A 14,951-nucleotide genomic window follows, 5' to 3' on the forward strand; every position below is an offset into this window, starting at 1 on the left:
GTCAAACATAGTGCGTGACAAGTGTGACCAACTTTTTACTATAGGTGCAGCCTATGCAGCATCAATAATAAAAAGATATAATGTTAAAAATAATAAAAAAATTAAAAAAAAGGTTATACTCACCCTCTGATGGCCCCCGATCTCCTCAGCTGTTGGTTTGTGTGTAGGACCTGCGATGACGTCGCGGTCACATGACCGCGACGTCATCGCAGGTCCTTCACACAGAGCATCTATAGGAACGGAAGAGAGAGCATGCACTGATGAGAGGCGGGCATACTGCGGGGGCCATCGAAGGTGAGTATATCACTATTTTTTATTTTAATTCTTTTTTTTTTACCACTTATATGGTGCCCAGTCCGTGGAGGAGAGTCTCCTCTCCTCCACCCTGGGTACCAACCGTACATGATCTGCTTACTTCCCGCATGGTGGGCATAGTCCCATGCGGGAAGTAAGCAGATCAATGCATTCCTAGGTGTGCGGAATCCCCGCGATGCTGTCCTAAGCTTATCCTATGCTATACTCACATTATGCTCTAACACTTTACATACTGTACATTACCATAATACATTATATCACATTACATTATACACACGTTTCTTCACATATAAAGCCTCACAATAGTAGTCACATACTGCGCCTGTTGTCTTCAAGGGCAGGTAGAGGGTAAGACAGTCCACATCCCTACATCTGTATAGTGCCAGAGTTAAATGGAATAGGTAATCATTGACACATCCTTTAATGTACAACTTTCGACAGACCATGACAGATTGAGGCTTATCCTGGTAATTGATATCATGAAATCAAGATCAGTCCAAATCAATCTTTCACCCACAGTCAAAAAATGTAGATTTTTAGAAATACAAATCAATGATGCAAAGCTGGGCCAAAATCCAAAAAATGCCTAACATTTGGTAAACTCTACTTAATTGACATTAAAGAACGTTTAATCTTAACCTATACAATGTCATGCTGTCAAAGCTTCATTATGAAGGATGAGATATTGTATAAATGTACTGTACATATGGGCCGATTTATAAATGCGTAGTCCGTCTTCTCCGGGGTGTGTCATCTTGTTTAAATGTAATTGAATATCTCAGAATGGAAACAAGATGATTGCAGATCCCTGTTGGCTTAGCTCAAGACATAGAAAATGATTTCATCTTATGAGCACAGCCAATTTTGTAACCTTAACTGCCATACTTAGTTTAACGATATGGTCAGATATATGTAAGCCTGAGCTGCCTAGTCATGTATTCGGTGAAATATATAACTCATAAGCTAATAGCAGCTCCCCAAGACAAGAGGGAATTATTTAATACAGAGAGGGAGGCATTTCACCGGCATTTTCAGTATCCCCTCAACTGTCCAACCCTTGACTGCATAACATATAGTGTTATTGTAGTGGTTGGCAGTCAGCCATTAGATTACATCGTGTCTTTCCTGGAGCGATCTAGGCATGGTGGAATGTGCATTTACTATTCCTGGTCGTGTTTGTTTTTAGTCGGTATGTAAATGCTTATTAAGACAATATATGGGAAATCATTCTTGTTCTGCAATACAGTACATGTAAAGTAATTCTTAGAATAATTTGAAAATATTTTATAGCATCACTCCACCACATCTTCACCTTCTATCGGCGCCGATCTGGTCCCATCTCGAGACCGCAACTTCTGACTCACCGGATGTCAAAGGTAACGGTCATATGTGCCCAAGGAAAGTCTATGACTGCCAGAACGAGGCTCTTATAGACTTATAAAGTTACCTCCAGCTTACTCCAGCAAACACTGGGGCGATCAGGGAGGTCACAAACTGCTGGAGACTGACGAAATCGGGGGCAATAGAAGGTGAAGACGGCGGCTGGTAAGTATGAGAGTAGAGACTTTAGAATAGAAGCACCTCGCCAGCGCTACAACAAAAGAAAAACGCTGTAGTGGTGCTTTAAGCATTTCTGATTTGCATACTGCAGTGACCTCAACTTATGATTTATTTTAGTTGCCTGTATGGCGCCATTAATATCCACAGCATTTTACATCCACAGTGCATCTTCATCACTGTCCTATTGTGGCTCACAATCTAAATTCCCTTTCAGTATGTCTTTGGAGTAAAGAAGAATATATAAACTCCTTGTTGTCCATGGTGGAATTTGAACCCAGGACCCCAACACTCCAAGACAACCGTGCTAACTAACATGCTGTCCTCTTCAACTGTAAGCCGCTAACTTTGGCAGTAGAGTAAATACATACAGCTCTGGCAAAAATTAAGAGACCACCACATCAAAACCCTGTCATGGGCAGCCCAATCTCCAGACCTGAACCCTATTGAAAACCTCTGGAAGGTAATTAAGAGGGTGATGGATAGTCACAAGCCATCAAACAAAGAAGAACTGCTTACATTTTTGCCCCAGAAGCAGTGTGAAAGACTGGTGGAAAGCATGCCAAGACGCATGAAAGCTGTGAATAAAAATCATGGTTATTCCACACAATATTGATTTCTGAACTCTTCCTGAGTTAAACATTAGTATTGTTGTTTCTAAATGATTATGAACTTGTTTTCTTTGCATTATTTGAGGTCTGAAAGCACTGGGGTTTTTTTTACATTTTGACCATATTTCCTTTTCAGAAAAAAAAAATAAATGTATTGCTTGGAAATTCGGAGACATGTTGTCATAAGTTTATAGAATAAATGAACAATATACATTTTACTCAAAAATATACCTCTAAAGAGAAAAATCAGACAAACTGAACATTTTGCAGTGGTCTCTTCATTTTTGACAGAGCTGTATGTGTTCCTTCTGCTTAGTTTTGTGCTCTTCTAGCCTCATCGGCACATGCCTCTTACACTAGATTTCTCATGAAAATGGCACATCGGAAGTGTACAGAAAAGCCATACCACTTCCATAAGTAAAAATATACTCATCGGTTCTCTTTAGGTACTGTTAGGCCCTGTTTACAAGTTTTCTAGATTTTTTGTGACTTTTGTGGTGCTTTACATGACTAAATCTAAATGCATGTAAATGGAGTTCCACAAACCAGTTCACATGCTAATGAAAATTTACATGCAACAACGTAACAATGTGGTTAACCCTTGTGTGGGTGTACTAAAAACCTGTGATACATTTATTGCATATCCATAGTAAGAAATCCAGATCACGTAATCCGTAATATGCTATTGCAACACGCGTGAACATACCCTTAAAACTAAAAATATATAGAACACTTATTTCCTAATTACGGAGGGTGGGGGGCTGGTTAGTACTCAGAGAAATAATTATGTACATTCAAAGTACAGGATATAATATATATATATATATATATATATATATATATATAGTGTATACTATATATATATATATATATATATATATATATATATATATATATATATATATATTATATACAGGATTTAGACAGTATTAGACAGGGACATATGCCAAAATGATAGCACCCCGCGGCAAAAATAAGAAAGGGCTCTTTTAATATTAAATGCCCACCGTTGTATTTTTAGGTCATCATCAGACTTAAAATGGTTGTCTCAAGTTCAGAATTGAGTAAAATTGCAAAGTGCTTGTAAAAACGAGCAATTTAAGCCATACTTTAAATACTCCCCATTTTCAAGAATGGAAGCATTATATAATTATATAGTGTATAGATCTTTACCCAAACTACTAGGCACCCAGGAGTCCCAGCATGGCCGGTTACCTGGGCTTGGAGCACGCTGCACAAGCAGGCTGTACGCTTTACAAGCAGCTCGTTCCGTTCTGAAGGTGACAGAATTTCTGGATCTGACCTGCCTCAGTTCTCCTGAGCTACAGATGCAAATCTACATCTGCTAGTGGAATGGGAGTGGCACATGGCCATGCTGCTGTTCTGACAGGAATGCACTGCTCCGGATGAAGTAGGAATTCAGGGTCCAGGAGCAGTGCGCTCCTGAAGATTCATGTTGAGAAAGCCCCTCTTAATAATTTTGTTGTATGTTTGCATGTATATATAGTATATGAACACAAAAATCTATTTAGGTTCAATTATGCAGGAGGAGATGAGAGATCTCCTACTTCTAATAAGAATGGTTGCAACAAGACCATTAAAATACTAATATAGTGTTTCAGAATCTTGCCATACATGAAGATTTTTCCAATGCAGATGTGATATTTGAATACACTGTGACAAAGTAACTGGTAATGTAATAGAGGGGAGATATGTGTCAGTGCGCTTAATGGCGACAGTGATATGAAACCAGGGTGTTTTCCTACAGCACACTATGTGTTGTGAGGGTGAAGTTAAAGTTGCAAAATGGGCTGGTTTTAATGGACCTTCATAGAGCGGGAGGGAGGAGGTCCACCATATCTCCACATGCAGAGCTGATAGGACCTGTGTGATGTAATAATCATATGGTCAGTCACATCATGGAAAGAATCATATTGTCTCGGGTTTAAATAACTGAGCTCTAGAGGCAGTCTTTGTTCAGAAAGACTGGAGAGAGGATTCTCCAGTGGTTTTGTGAAGGAAAGACTGAACCCGTGTTGCTCCAGAGTGGGATGTTGCCTGCAATGCATGGACTCTGTTACAGCATTTTGTTTTCTTTATTGTTTTTCGATTTTTGCCCGAATGGCTGTGTTTGCTTCCCACGACTAGTTGGTTTATGCTGCCTTATAATAAACCAACTGAAGACTTAAAGAGACAGTGTTTTTATTTTTTCTACCTCCATGTACCGCCAAGTGAGTTGACTTACCACAAGTGGTGTTTTGAATACGGGCAATGTGCCGGGAACACAAGTATCAGCTGTGGACAAATCGCATGTCCTGGGTAAATACGGCCATAATCCAGGAGATGACAGACAAGATGGAGGACCTGATTAAAGGGAACCTATCACCCCGTTTTTTTCGGTATGAGATAAAAATACTGTTAAATAGGGCCTGAGCTGTGCATTACAATAGTGTAGTTTGTGGACCCCGATTCCCCACCTATGCTGCCGAAATACGTTACCAAAGTAGTCGTTTTCGCCTGTCAATCAGGCTGGTCAGGTCAGATGGGCGTGGTTTCTTCCCCCAGATATTGCGTAGTTTTCCGTTGGTGGCGTAGTGGTGTGCGCATGTCCAAGGTCCCGAATCCTGCACAGGGGTGTGAAAATAGCAGCGATGTCCGTTATTCCATTGGTGATCGGTGGGCGCGGCCATCTTGCTTTGGCCGCGCGTGCGCAGAAGCGGCGCTCTGCTGGCCGCGGCTTCAGGAAAATGGCCGCGGGATGTGTTATGACCCCAATGGCGAGGGTCTCAGAGGAACGTGGAAGTCTGCAGAATACAAAAATCCAGCTCATAGGGCAGTGGTAACTGGGTTGACCATATATCTACTCCTAACGCCAACACTAGAAGTAGCCGGGGATCATTCCTACGTTGATTCTAGATGACACGCGCCAGCCGGAGAATCTAGCTACCCCTAGTAGAGGAAAACAAAGACCTTTCTTGCCTCCAGAGAAGGGGACCCCAAAGCTGGATAGAAGCCCCCCACAAATAATGACGGTGAGGTAAGAGGAAATGACAAACACAGAAATGAACCAGGTTTAGCACAGAGAGGCCCGCTTACTGATAGCAGAATAAAGAAAGGTAACTTATATGGTCAACAAAAACCCTATCAAAATCCACACTGGAAATTCAAGAACCCCCGAACCGTCTAACGGTCCGGGGGGAGAACACCAGCCCCCTAGAGCTTCCAGCAAAGGTCAGGATATAGATTTGGAACAAGCTGGACAAAAATACAAAACCAAAACAAATAGCAAAAAGCAAAAGGCAGACTTAGCTGATATAACTGGAACCAGGATCAGTAGACAAGAGCACAGCAGACTAGCTCTGATAACTACGTTGCCAGGCATTGAACTGAAGGTCCAGGGAGCTTATATAGCAACACCCCTAACTAACGACCCAGGTGCGGATAAAAGGAATGACAGAAAAACCAGAGTCAAAAAACTAGTAACCACTAGAGGGAGCAAAAAGCAAATTCACAACAGTACCCCCCCCTTAGTGAGGGGTCACCGAACCCTCACCACGACCACCAGGGCGATCAGGATGAGCGGCATGAAAGGCACGAACTAAATCGGCCGCATGAACATCAGAGGCGACCACCCAGGAATTATCCTCCTGACCATAGCCCTTCCACTTGACCAGGTACTGAAGCCTCCGCCTGGAGAGGCGAGAATCCAAGATCTTCTCCACCACGTACTCCAACTCGCCCTCAACCAACACCGGAGCAGGAGGCTCAGCAGAAGGAACTACAGGCACAATGTACCGCCGCAACAAGGACCTATGAAATACATTGTGAATAGCAAACGACACAGGAAGATCCAGACGAAAAGATACAGGATTAAGGATTTCCAATATCTTGTAAGGCCCAATAAAACGAGGTTTAAATTTGGGAGAGGAGACCTTCATAGGAACAAAGCGGGAAGAAAGCCACACCAAATCCCCAACGCGTAGTCGGGGACCCACACCGCGGCGGCGGTTGGCAAAGCGCTGAGCCTTCTCCTGTGACAACTTCAAGTTGTCCACCACATGATTCCAGATCTGCTGCAACCTATCCACCACAGAATCCACCCCAGGACAGTCAGAAGGCTCCACATGACCCGAAGAAAAGCGAGGATGGAAACCAGAGTTGCAGAAAAAAGGCGAAACCAAGGTGGCGGAACTAGCCCGATTATTAAGGGCAAACTCAGCCAACGGCAAGAATGTCACCCAATCGTCCTGATCAGCAGAGACAAAACACCTCAAATAAGCCTCCAAAGTCTGATTGGTTCGCTCCGTCTGTCCATTAGTCTGAGGATGGAAAGCAGACGAAAACGACAAATCAATGCCCATCCTACTACAAAAGGATCGCCAGAACCTGGAAACGAACTGGGATCCTCTGTCTGACACAATATTCTCAGGGATGCCGTGCAAACGAACCACGTTCTGGAAAAACACAGGAACCAGATCGGAAGAGGAAGGCAGCTTAGGCAAAGGAACCAAATGGACCATCTTGGAGAAGCGATCACATATCACCCAGATAACGGACATGCCCTGAGATAGCGGAAGATCAGAAATGAAATCCATGGAGATATGTGTCCAAGGTCTCTTCGGGACAGGCAAGGGCAAGAGCAAACCGCTGGCACGAGAACAGCAAGGCTTAGCTCGAGCACAAGTCCCACAGGACTGCACAAATGACCGCACATCCCTTGACAAGGAAGGCCACCAAAAGGACCTGGCCACCAGATCTCTGGTGCCAAAAATTCCCGGGTGACCTGCCAACACCGAGGAATGAACCTCGGAAATGACTCTGCTGGTCCACTTATCCGGGACAAACAGTCTGTCAGGTGGACAAGACTCAGGCCTATCAGCCTGAAATCTCTGCAACACACGTCGCAGATCCGGAGAAATAGCTGACAAGATAACTCCATCTTTAAGAATACCAACAGGATCAGCGACTCCAGGAGCATCAGGCACAAAGCTCCTAGAAAGAGCATCGGCCTTCACATTCTTTGAACCTGGTAAATACGAGACAACAAAATCAAAGCGGGAGAAAAACAATGACCAGCGGGCCTGTCTCGGATTAAGGCGTTTAGCAGACTCGAGATACATCAGATTTTTGTGATCAGTCAAGACCACCACACGATGCTTAGCACCCTCGAGCCAATGACGCCACTCCTCAAATGCCCATTTCATGGCCAACAACTCCCGATTGCCCACATCATAATTTCGCTCGGCAGGCGAAAATTTCCTAGAGAAAAAGGCACAAGGCTTCATAACAGAGCAACCAGGGCCTCTCTGCGACAAAACGGCCCCTGCCCCAATCTCCGAAGCATCCACCTCAACCTGAAAGGGAAGTGAGACGTCAGGCTGGCACAAAACAGGCGCCGAAGTAAACCGGCGTTTCAACTCCTGGAAAGCCTCCACGGCAGCAGGAGCCCAGTTAGCTACATCGGAGCCCTTCTTGGTCATATCCGTCAAAGGTTTCACAATGCTAGAAAAATTAGCGATAAAACGACGGTAGAAGTTAGCGAAGCCCAAGAACTTCTGAAGACTCTTAACTGACGAGGGCTGAGTCCAATCAAGAATAGCTCGGACCTTGACTGGGTCCATCTCCACAGCAGAAGGGGAAAAAATGAACCCCAAAAAGGGAACCTTCTGTACACCAAAGAGACACTTTGAGCCCTTGACAAACAAAGAATTTTCACGCAAAATTTTAAAGACCAACCTGACCTGCTCCACATGCGAATCCCAATTATCAGAAAAAACCAAAATATCATCCAGATAAACAATCAAAAATTTATCCAGATACTTCCGGAAAATGTCATGCATAAAGGACTGAAAAACTGAAGGCGCATTGGAGAGCCCAAAAGGCATCACCAAGTACTCAAAATGACCTTCGGGCGTATTGAATGCGGTTTTCCATTCATCACCTTGCTTAATGCGCACAAGGTTGTACGCACCACGAAGGTCTATCTTGGTGAACCACTTGGCACCCTTAATCCGGGCAAACAAGTCAGACAACAGCGGTAAAGGATACTGAAATTTGACAGTGATCTTATTTAAAAGCCGATAATCAATACAAGGTCTCAAAGATCCGTCCTTTTTTGCCACAAAAAAGAATCCCGCACCAAGAGGGGAAGAAGACGGACGAATATGTCCTTTTTCCAGAGACTCCTTGATATATGAACGCATAGCGGTATGTTCAGGTACCGACAGATTAAACAGTCTTCCCTTAGGAAATTTACTGCCTGGGATCAAATCTATAGCACAGTCACAGTCCCTATGAGGAGGCAGTGCACTGGACTCAGACTCACTGAAGACATCCTGATAATCAGACAAATACTCCGGAACTTCCGAAGGCGTAGAAGAAGCAATAGACACAGGCAGGGAATCCTCATGAATACCACGACAGCCCCAACTTGAGACTGACATAGCCTTCCAGTCCAGGACTGGATTATGGGTCTGTAACCATGGCAGCCCTAAAACGACCAAATCATGCATTTTATGTAAAACCAGGAAACGTATCACCTCGCGGTGTTCAGGAGTCATGCACATGGTAACCTGAGTCCAATACTGCGGTTTATTTGCTGCCAATGGTGTAGCATCAATACCCCTAAGAGGAATAGGATTTTCTAATGGTTCAAGAGTAAATCCACAGCGCTTAGCAAATGAGAGATCCATGAGACTCAGGGCAGCACCTGAATCTACAAACGCCATGACAGGATAAGATGACAGTGAGCAAATCAAAGTTACAGACAGAATAAATTTAGGTTGCAAATTACCAACGGTGACAGGACTAACAACCTTAGCTATACGTTTAGAGCATGCTGAGATAACATGTGTAGAATCACCACAGTAGTAGCACAAGCCATTCCGGCGTCTATGAATTTTCCGCTCATTTCTAGTCAGGATTCTATCACATTGCATTAAATCAGGTGTCTGTTCAGACAACACCATGAGGGAATTTGCGGTTTTTCTATCACATTGCACCGAATTAGGTGTCTGTTCAGACAACACCATGAGGGAATTTGCGGTTTTGCGCTCCCGCAACCGCCGGTCAATTTGAATAGCCAGTGCCATAGTATCATTCAGACCTGTGGGAATGGGAAAACCCACCATAACATTCTTAATGGCTTCAGAAAGGCCATTTCTAAAATTAGCGGCCAGTGCACACTCGTTCCAATGTGTCAGCACGGACCATTTCCGAAATTTTTGGCAATACACTTCAGCCTCGTCCTGCCCCTGAGACATAGACAGCAAGGCCTTTTCTGCCTGAATCTCAAGATTGGGTTCCTCATAAAGTAAACCGAGCGCCAGAAAAAACGCATCAAGATCAGCCAATGCCGGATCTCCTGGCGCCAGCGAAAAAGCCCAATCCTGAGGGTCGCCCCGTAAGAACGAAATAACAATTTTTACTTGCTGAGCAGAATCTCCTGATGAACAGGGTCTCAGGGACAAAAACAATTTACAATTATTCACGAAATTCCTAAACTTAAACCTGTCTCCGGAAAACAGTTCAGGAATCGGTATTTTAGGTTCTGACCTAGGATTTCTGATAACATAGTCTTGTATGCCCTGCACACGAGTAGCCAGCTGGTCCACACTTGTAATCAAGGTCTGGACATTCATGTCTGCAGCAAGCATAGCCACTCTGAGGTAAAGGGGAAGGAGAAAAAAAAAACTCAGAATCTTCTTTCTTATAATCCCTCTTCTGCAATGCATTAAACATTTAATACTGGCCTGGCAAACTGTTATGACCCCAATGGCGAGGGTCTCAGAGGAACGTGGAAGTCTGCAGAATACAAAAATCCAGCTCATAGGGCAGTGGTAACTGGGTTGACCATATATCTACTCCTAACGCCAACACTAGAAGTAGCCGGGGATCATTCCTACGTTGATTCTAGATGACACGCGCCAGCCGGAGAATCTAGCTACCCCTAGTAGAGGAAAACAAAGACCTTTCTTGCCTCCAGAGAAGGGGACCCCAAAGCTGGATGGAAGCCCCCCACAAATAATGACGGTGAGGTAAGAGGAAATGACAAACACAGAAATGAACCAGGTTTAGCACAGAGAGGCCCGCTTACTGATAGCAGAATAAAGAAAGGTAACTTATATGGTCAACAAGAACCCTATCAAAATCCACACTGGAAATTCAAGAACCCCCGAACCGTCTAACGGTCCGGGGGGAGAACACCAGCCCCCTAGAGCTTCCAGCAAAGGTCAGGATATAGATTTGGAACAAGCTGGACAAAAATACAAAACCAAAACAAATAGCAAAAAGCAAAAGGCAGACTTAGCTGATATAACTGGAACCAGGATCAGTAGACAAGAGCACAGCAGACTAGCTCTGATAACTACGTTGCCAGGCATTGAACTGAAGGTCCAGGGAGCTTATATAGCAACACCCCTAACTAACGACCCAGGTGCGGATAAAAGGAATGACAGAAAAACCAGAGTCAAAAAACTAGTAACCACTAGAGGGAGCAAAAAGCAAATTCACAACAGGGATGCCGCGCGTGCGCAGATGGATATCGCGGCGGCCATTTTCCTGAAGCCGCGGCCAGCAGAGCGCCGCTTCTGCGCACGCGCGGCCAAAGCAAGATGGCCGCGCCCACCGATCACCAATGGAATAACGGACATCGCTGCTATTTTCACACCCCTGTGCAGGATTCGGGACCTTGGACATGCGCACACCACTACGCCACCAACGGAAAACTACGCAATATCTGGGGGAAGAAACCACGCCCATCCGACCTGACCAGCCTGATTGACAGGCGAAAACGACTACTTTGGTAACGTATTTCGGCAGCATAGGTGGGGAATCGGGGTCCACAAACTACACTATTGTAATGCACAGCTCAGGCCCTATTTAACAGTATTTTTATCTCATACCGAAAAAAACGGGGTGATAGGTTCCCTTTAAGCATTTGGTGAATGCGCAGCAGCAGCAACAACTGGTACATGAAGTAAGCTGATCATCCAGCAGATGCAACAGCAACAGAAGCACCAACAGGACCAGTTTCAACAACAGCAGCAGCAGATCGAGTTGCTTGCTGATTCGGTTTGTGGGAGATGACCCCGTGATAATCGGGCTTGAGTTCAGTTTGTTTTGGGACTTGTGGGGGAAGGAGGGGTTGCTAAGTGACTCAGATAGAAGCCAACTCAACCCTGATCAATGCCCGTCACAACCAAAGGTGGAGAAGTTCCCCTTGTGTGTCTTGGCGGGTGACTAGGATGAGACGATGGTCAGTGAGGCCGAGGTTCCTGATATGGGGGTGTCTGGGGGAAATTTTGTCTCTGCTCAAATGTGGGATCTTACTCTAAAAGGTGCATTCGGAAATGTATTTGTGATAAATGGGGTTGCTCAAGAGCCGGGGCTGACACTGGGTTCCCATATTTTTCCGATAATGGCGAGCGGTTAGTTACTGTATTGGGTGACCACACTGAGGGGAGGGGAAATAGTGGAGCAGCTCTTGGTTCCAAGTCCCTATCGGTGGAAGGTTTTAGACATGGTCCATTCAAATGTTGTGGGGGGAAATCTGGGGGTAGAGAAAACACAGGAGAGAATAATGCAGAGGTTCTATGCCCGGTGTGTTACCGGGAGATCCTAAATTATTGTAGGTCCTGCCCCACCTGCCAGATAACCGCTTCCTCTACTCACTTCTGAAGTCCCCTAGTTCCATTACCTATGATAGAGGTCCCATTTGAGAGGATTGCCATGGATCTAGTGGGTCCTCTAGTTGAATCTGGATGAGGGCACAATACATCTTAGTGGTCATGGACTATGCGACCCGGTACCCTGAAGCAGTGCCACTAAGAAACTCCTCAGCCAAGATTATCGCATGGGAACTTGTTCATATTTTTGCACGGACGGGTCTGCCGAAGGAGATTCTGACAGACAAGGGAACCCCTTTCATGAGAAAGGTAATGAGGTAGTTGTGTAAGGTCTTTCAGATTGCCAAGCTGTGAAACTCAGTGTACCATCAACAGACAGACAGTCTAGTAGAGCGCTTCAATAAGATCTTGAAGACGATACTCAAGAAGGTCATTGAGTAAGATGTTCGAGACTGGGACTATCTGCTTCCATTTCTGCTTTTCTCAGTCAGAGAAGTTCCACAAGCCCCTACTGGCTTCTCGCCGTTCGTGCTCCTGTATGGCCGACATCCGCGAGAGCTCCTGGAAATCGTCAAGAAAATCTGGGAAGCCAAGGTCAAGCCACACCTGAGCGTCATAGAGCATGTCGCCCAGATACAGGAGAGCATGGTGAAAGTGATGCCCATCATGAAGGAGCATCTTCTCCAGGCACAGGAGGCACAGGCAAGGGTGTATAACCGTTCAGGTAGAGTGAGGCAGTTCCAGCCCGGGGACTGCATGCTAGTGCTTATCTCCACAGTGGAGAGCAAGTTCCTAGCCAAGTGGCAAGGTCCATACAAGGTGGTGGAAAAACTGAGTGAAGTGAATTACAAGGTACACCAGCCAGGCTGAAGGAAGCCGCACCAAATATACCATGTGAACTTGCTCAAACCAGTCGCTGGAAACCCCTTGCCTGGAGCCATTCCCAAAGCCACAGTGGATGACGTCACTGTTGCAGAGTCTCTAACGCCAGTCCAGAGACAACAGTGTCGAGAACTGATGCAGCAGAACTGTGACTTGTTCTCGGAGTTGCCAGGGCATACGCAGGTGGTCGAACATGACGTGTTGACATAGCCACATGTAAGGATGAACCTCGGGCCCTATACAATTCATGAAGCATGTTGAGAGGTAATAGCAAATGAGGTGAAGGGGATGTTAGACCTCGGGGTGACTGAGTAGTTGAAAAATGTATGGTCGGGTCACATTCTCCTCGAAGCCTGATGGTGAGTGGCGGTTTTGCAATGATTACCTCAAGTTAAATCAGGTCTCCAAATGTGATGCATATCTGATGCCCCGGGTGGATGAACTTATTGAAAGACTGGGAAACGCGAGGTACAATACAACCCTTGACCTCCCAGAGTGCTTTGGATAAGACAGCCTTCTCAACGACTGATGGGTGTTTCCAATATACCAGAAAGCCCTTCAGACTGCAGGGGTCTCCAGCAACCTTCCAGAGGGCTATGGATCGGGTCCTGACTCCACATGAGAAGTATGCCGCTGCCTACCTAGATGACATTGTGGTCTTCAGCCCTGACTGGGGTAGTCATCTACCAAAGGTACAGGCAGTCCTGGATGCGTTGAGGAATGCAGAGTTCACCATAAACCCCCAAAAAGGGAAGGAAGAGGCCAAATACGTAGGCTATGTTGTCGGGAGGGGCGAAATCAAGCCTCAAATAAACAAATTGAGGCAATCCAGAAATCGCCACAACCGCTTTTCAAGAAGCAAGTGAGGGCATTTCTTGGAATTGTGGGTTACTACCGGCGGTTTATCCCAAGGTTCACCATGATTGCCGCGCCATTGACGGACCTCCTTCAAGGCACAAGATCATCATTGATTAAATGGTGTGCTGAGACTGAGATGGCTTTCCAGGAGCTGAAGCAGGCTCTGTGTAAACTTCCATTTTCTGGTTGCACCAGACTTCAGCAAGGAGTTCGTGGTCCAGACAAATGCATCAGAAGTCGGCTTGGGAGACGTACTATTTCAGGAAGTGAATGGAGAGGATCATCCCATCATGTATCTGAGCTGGAAGCTCTCTTCATGCAAGAGAAACTATGCCATTGTTGAGAAAGAGTGCTTGGCCATATAATGGGCTATAGAGTGAAAAGAAGGGTAAAAATGCTCGGGTGACCAGGTGGTTCTTATGCCTCCAAGATTTCACTTTTCACATCGAGCATAGACCAGGAAAGCGGCATGGGAATGCAGATGCCCTTTCCAGACTCCCCTGCTTAGTGAGTGAAGGTGCCAAAACCCCTGGCTTTGGGCAGAGGGGGGGGATATGTGACAAAGTCAAAGGTAATGTAATAGAGGGGAGATTTGTGTCACTGCGCCTAATGGCGTCAGTGATATGAAACCAGAGTGTTTTGTATTTGGACACAATATCTCAAATGCAGATATAATAATACAATAGTGACTATTAGTCCCAAAGTCAAGGCTTAGGACAATGGAAACTATCCTATGGAGCTCCCTCTCAATATCAAAACACCAAAATTTGGAGCATATAACCACAAACATTGTATCATAAAAATTATATATTTATTAGTACAATCAATTATGACACAATATTACAAGACAAATGTTTAAAACAGAGCAATCAACTACAGTTAAGGGTGCACCAAAACTCAGTAGTACCCCAGGAACAGATACCTGGATATGAGACTATCTCTTATGACCCAGACATGGTCATATATTCCATATATAATATAAAGTGACAGTGCATTCAATTTTATCCAAAAAGTTAGTCTCCAAAATAGGGTAAATCACATTTTGTCTCTAGATTAGACTCCCATTATAGGGTTACATTCCATTAGTCATTGACAATATACA

General features: G+C 44.9%; 1 protein-coding gene across 3 annotated transcripts in view; it reads left to right on the forward strand.

Moving 5' to 3' along the window:
• The window catches only part of RBPMS (RNA binding protein, mRNA processing factor), a 246,602-nt gene that overhangs the window by 186,535 nt on the left and 45,116 nt on the right, over positions 1 to 14,951 (forward strand). The window contains exon 7 of one of the 3 annotated variants that reach the window (XM_077275257.1): positions 2,090 to 2,317. The exons of the other annotated variants lie outside the window; for them this stretch is intronic. Coding sequence (XP_077131372.1) covers positions 2,090 to 2,119 — 30 coding nt within the window. The 3' untranslated portion in view covers positions 2,120 to 2,317. Of the gene's footprint in view, positions 1 to 2,089; positions 2,318 to 14,951 lie in introns of those variants that run through there. 3 annotated transcript variants of the gene reach the window in all.

The sequence above is a fragment of the Ranitomeya variabilis genome, chromosome 1 (genome assembly GCF_051348905.1).
Source record: "Ranitomeya variabilis isolate aRanVar5 chromosome 1, aRanVar5.hap1, whole genome shotgun sequence".
In the NCBI taxonomy this organism is placed as follows: domain Eukaryota; kingdom Metazoa; phylum Chordata; class Amphibia; order Anura; family Dendrobatidae; genus Ranitomeya; species Ranitomeya variabilis.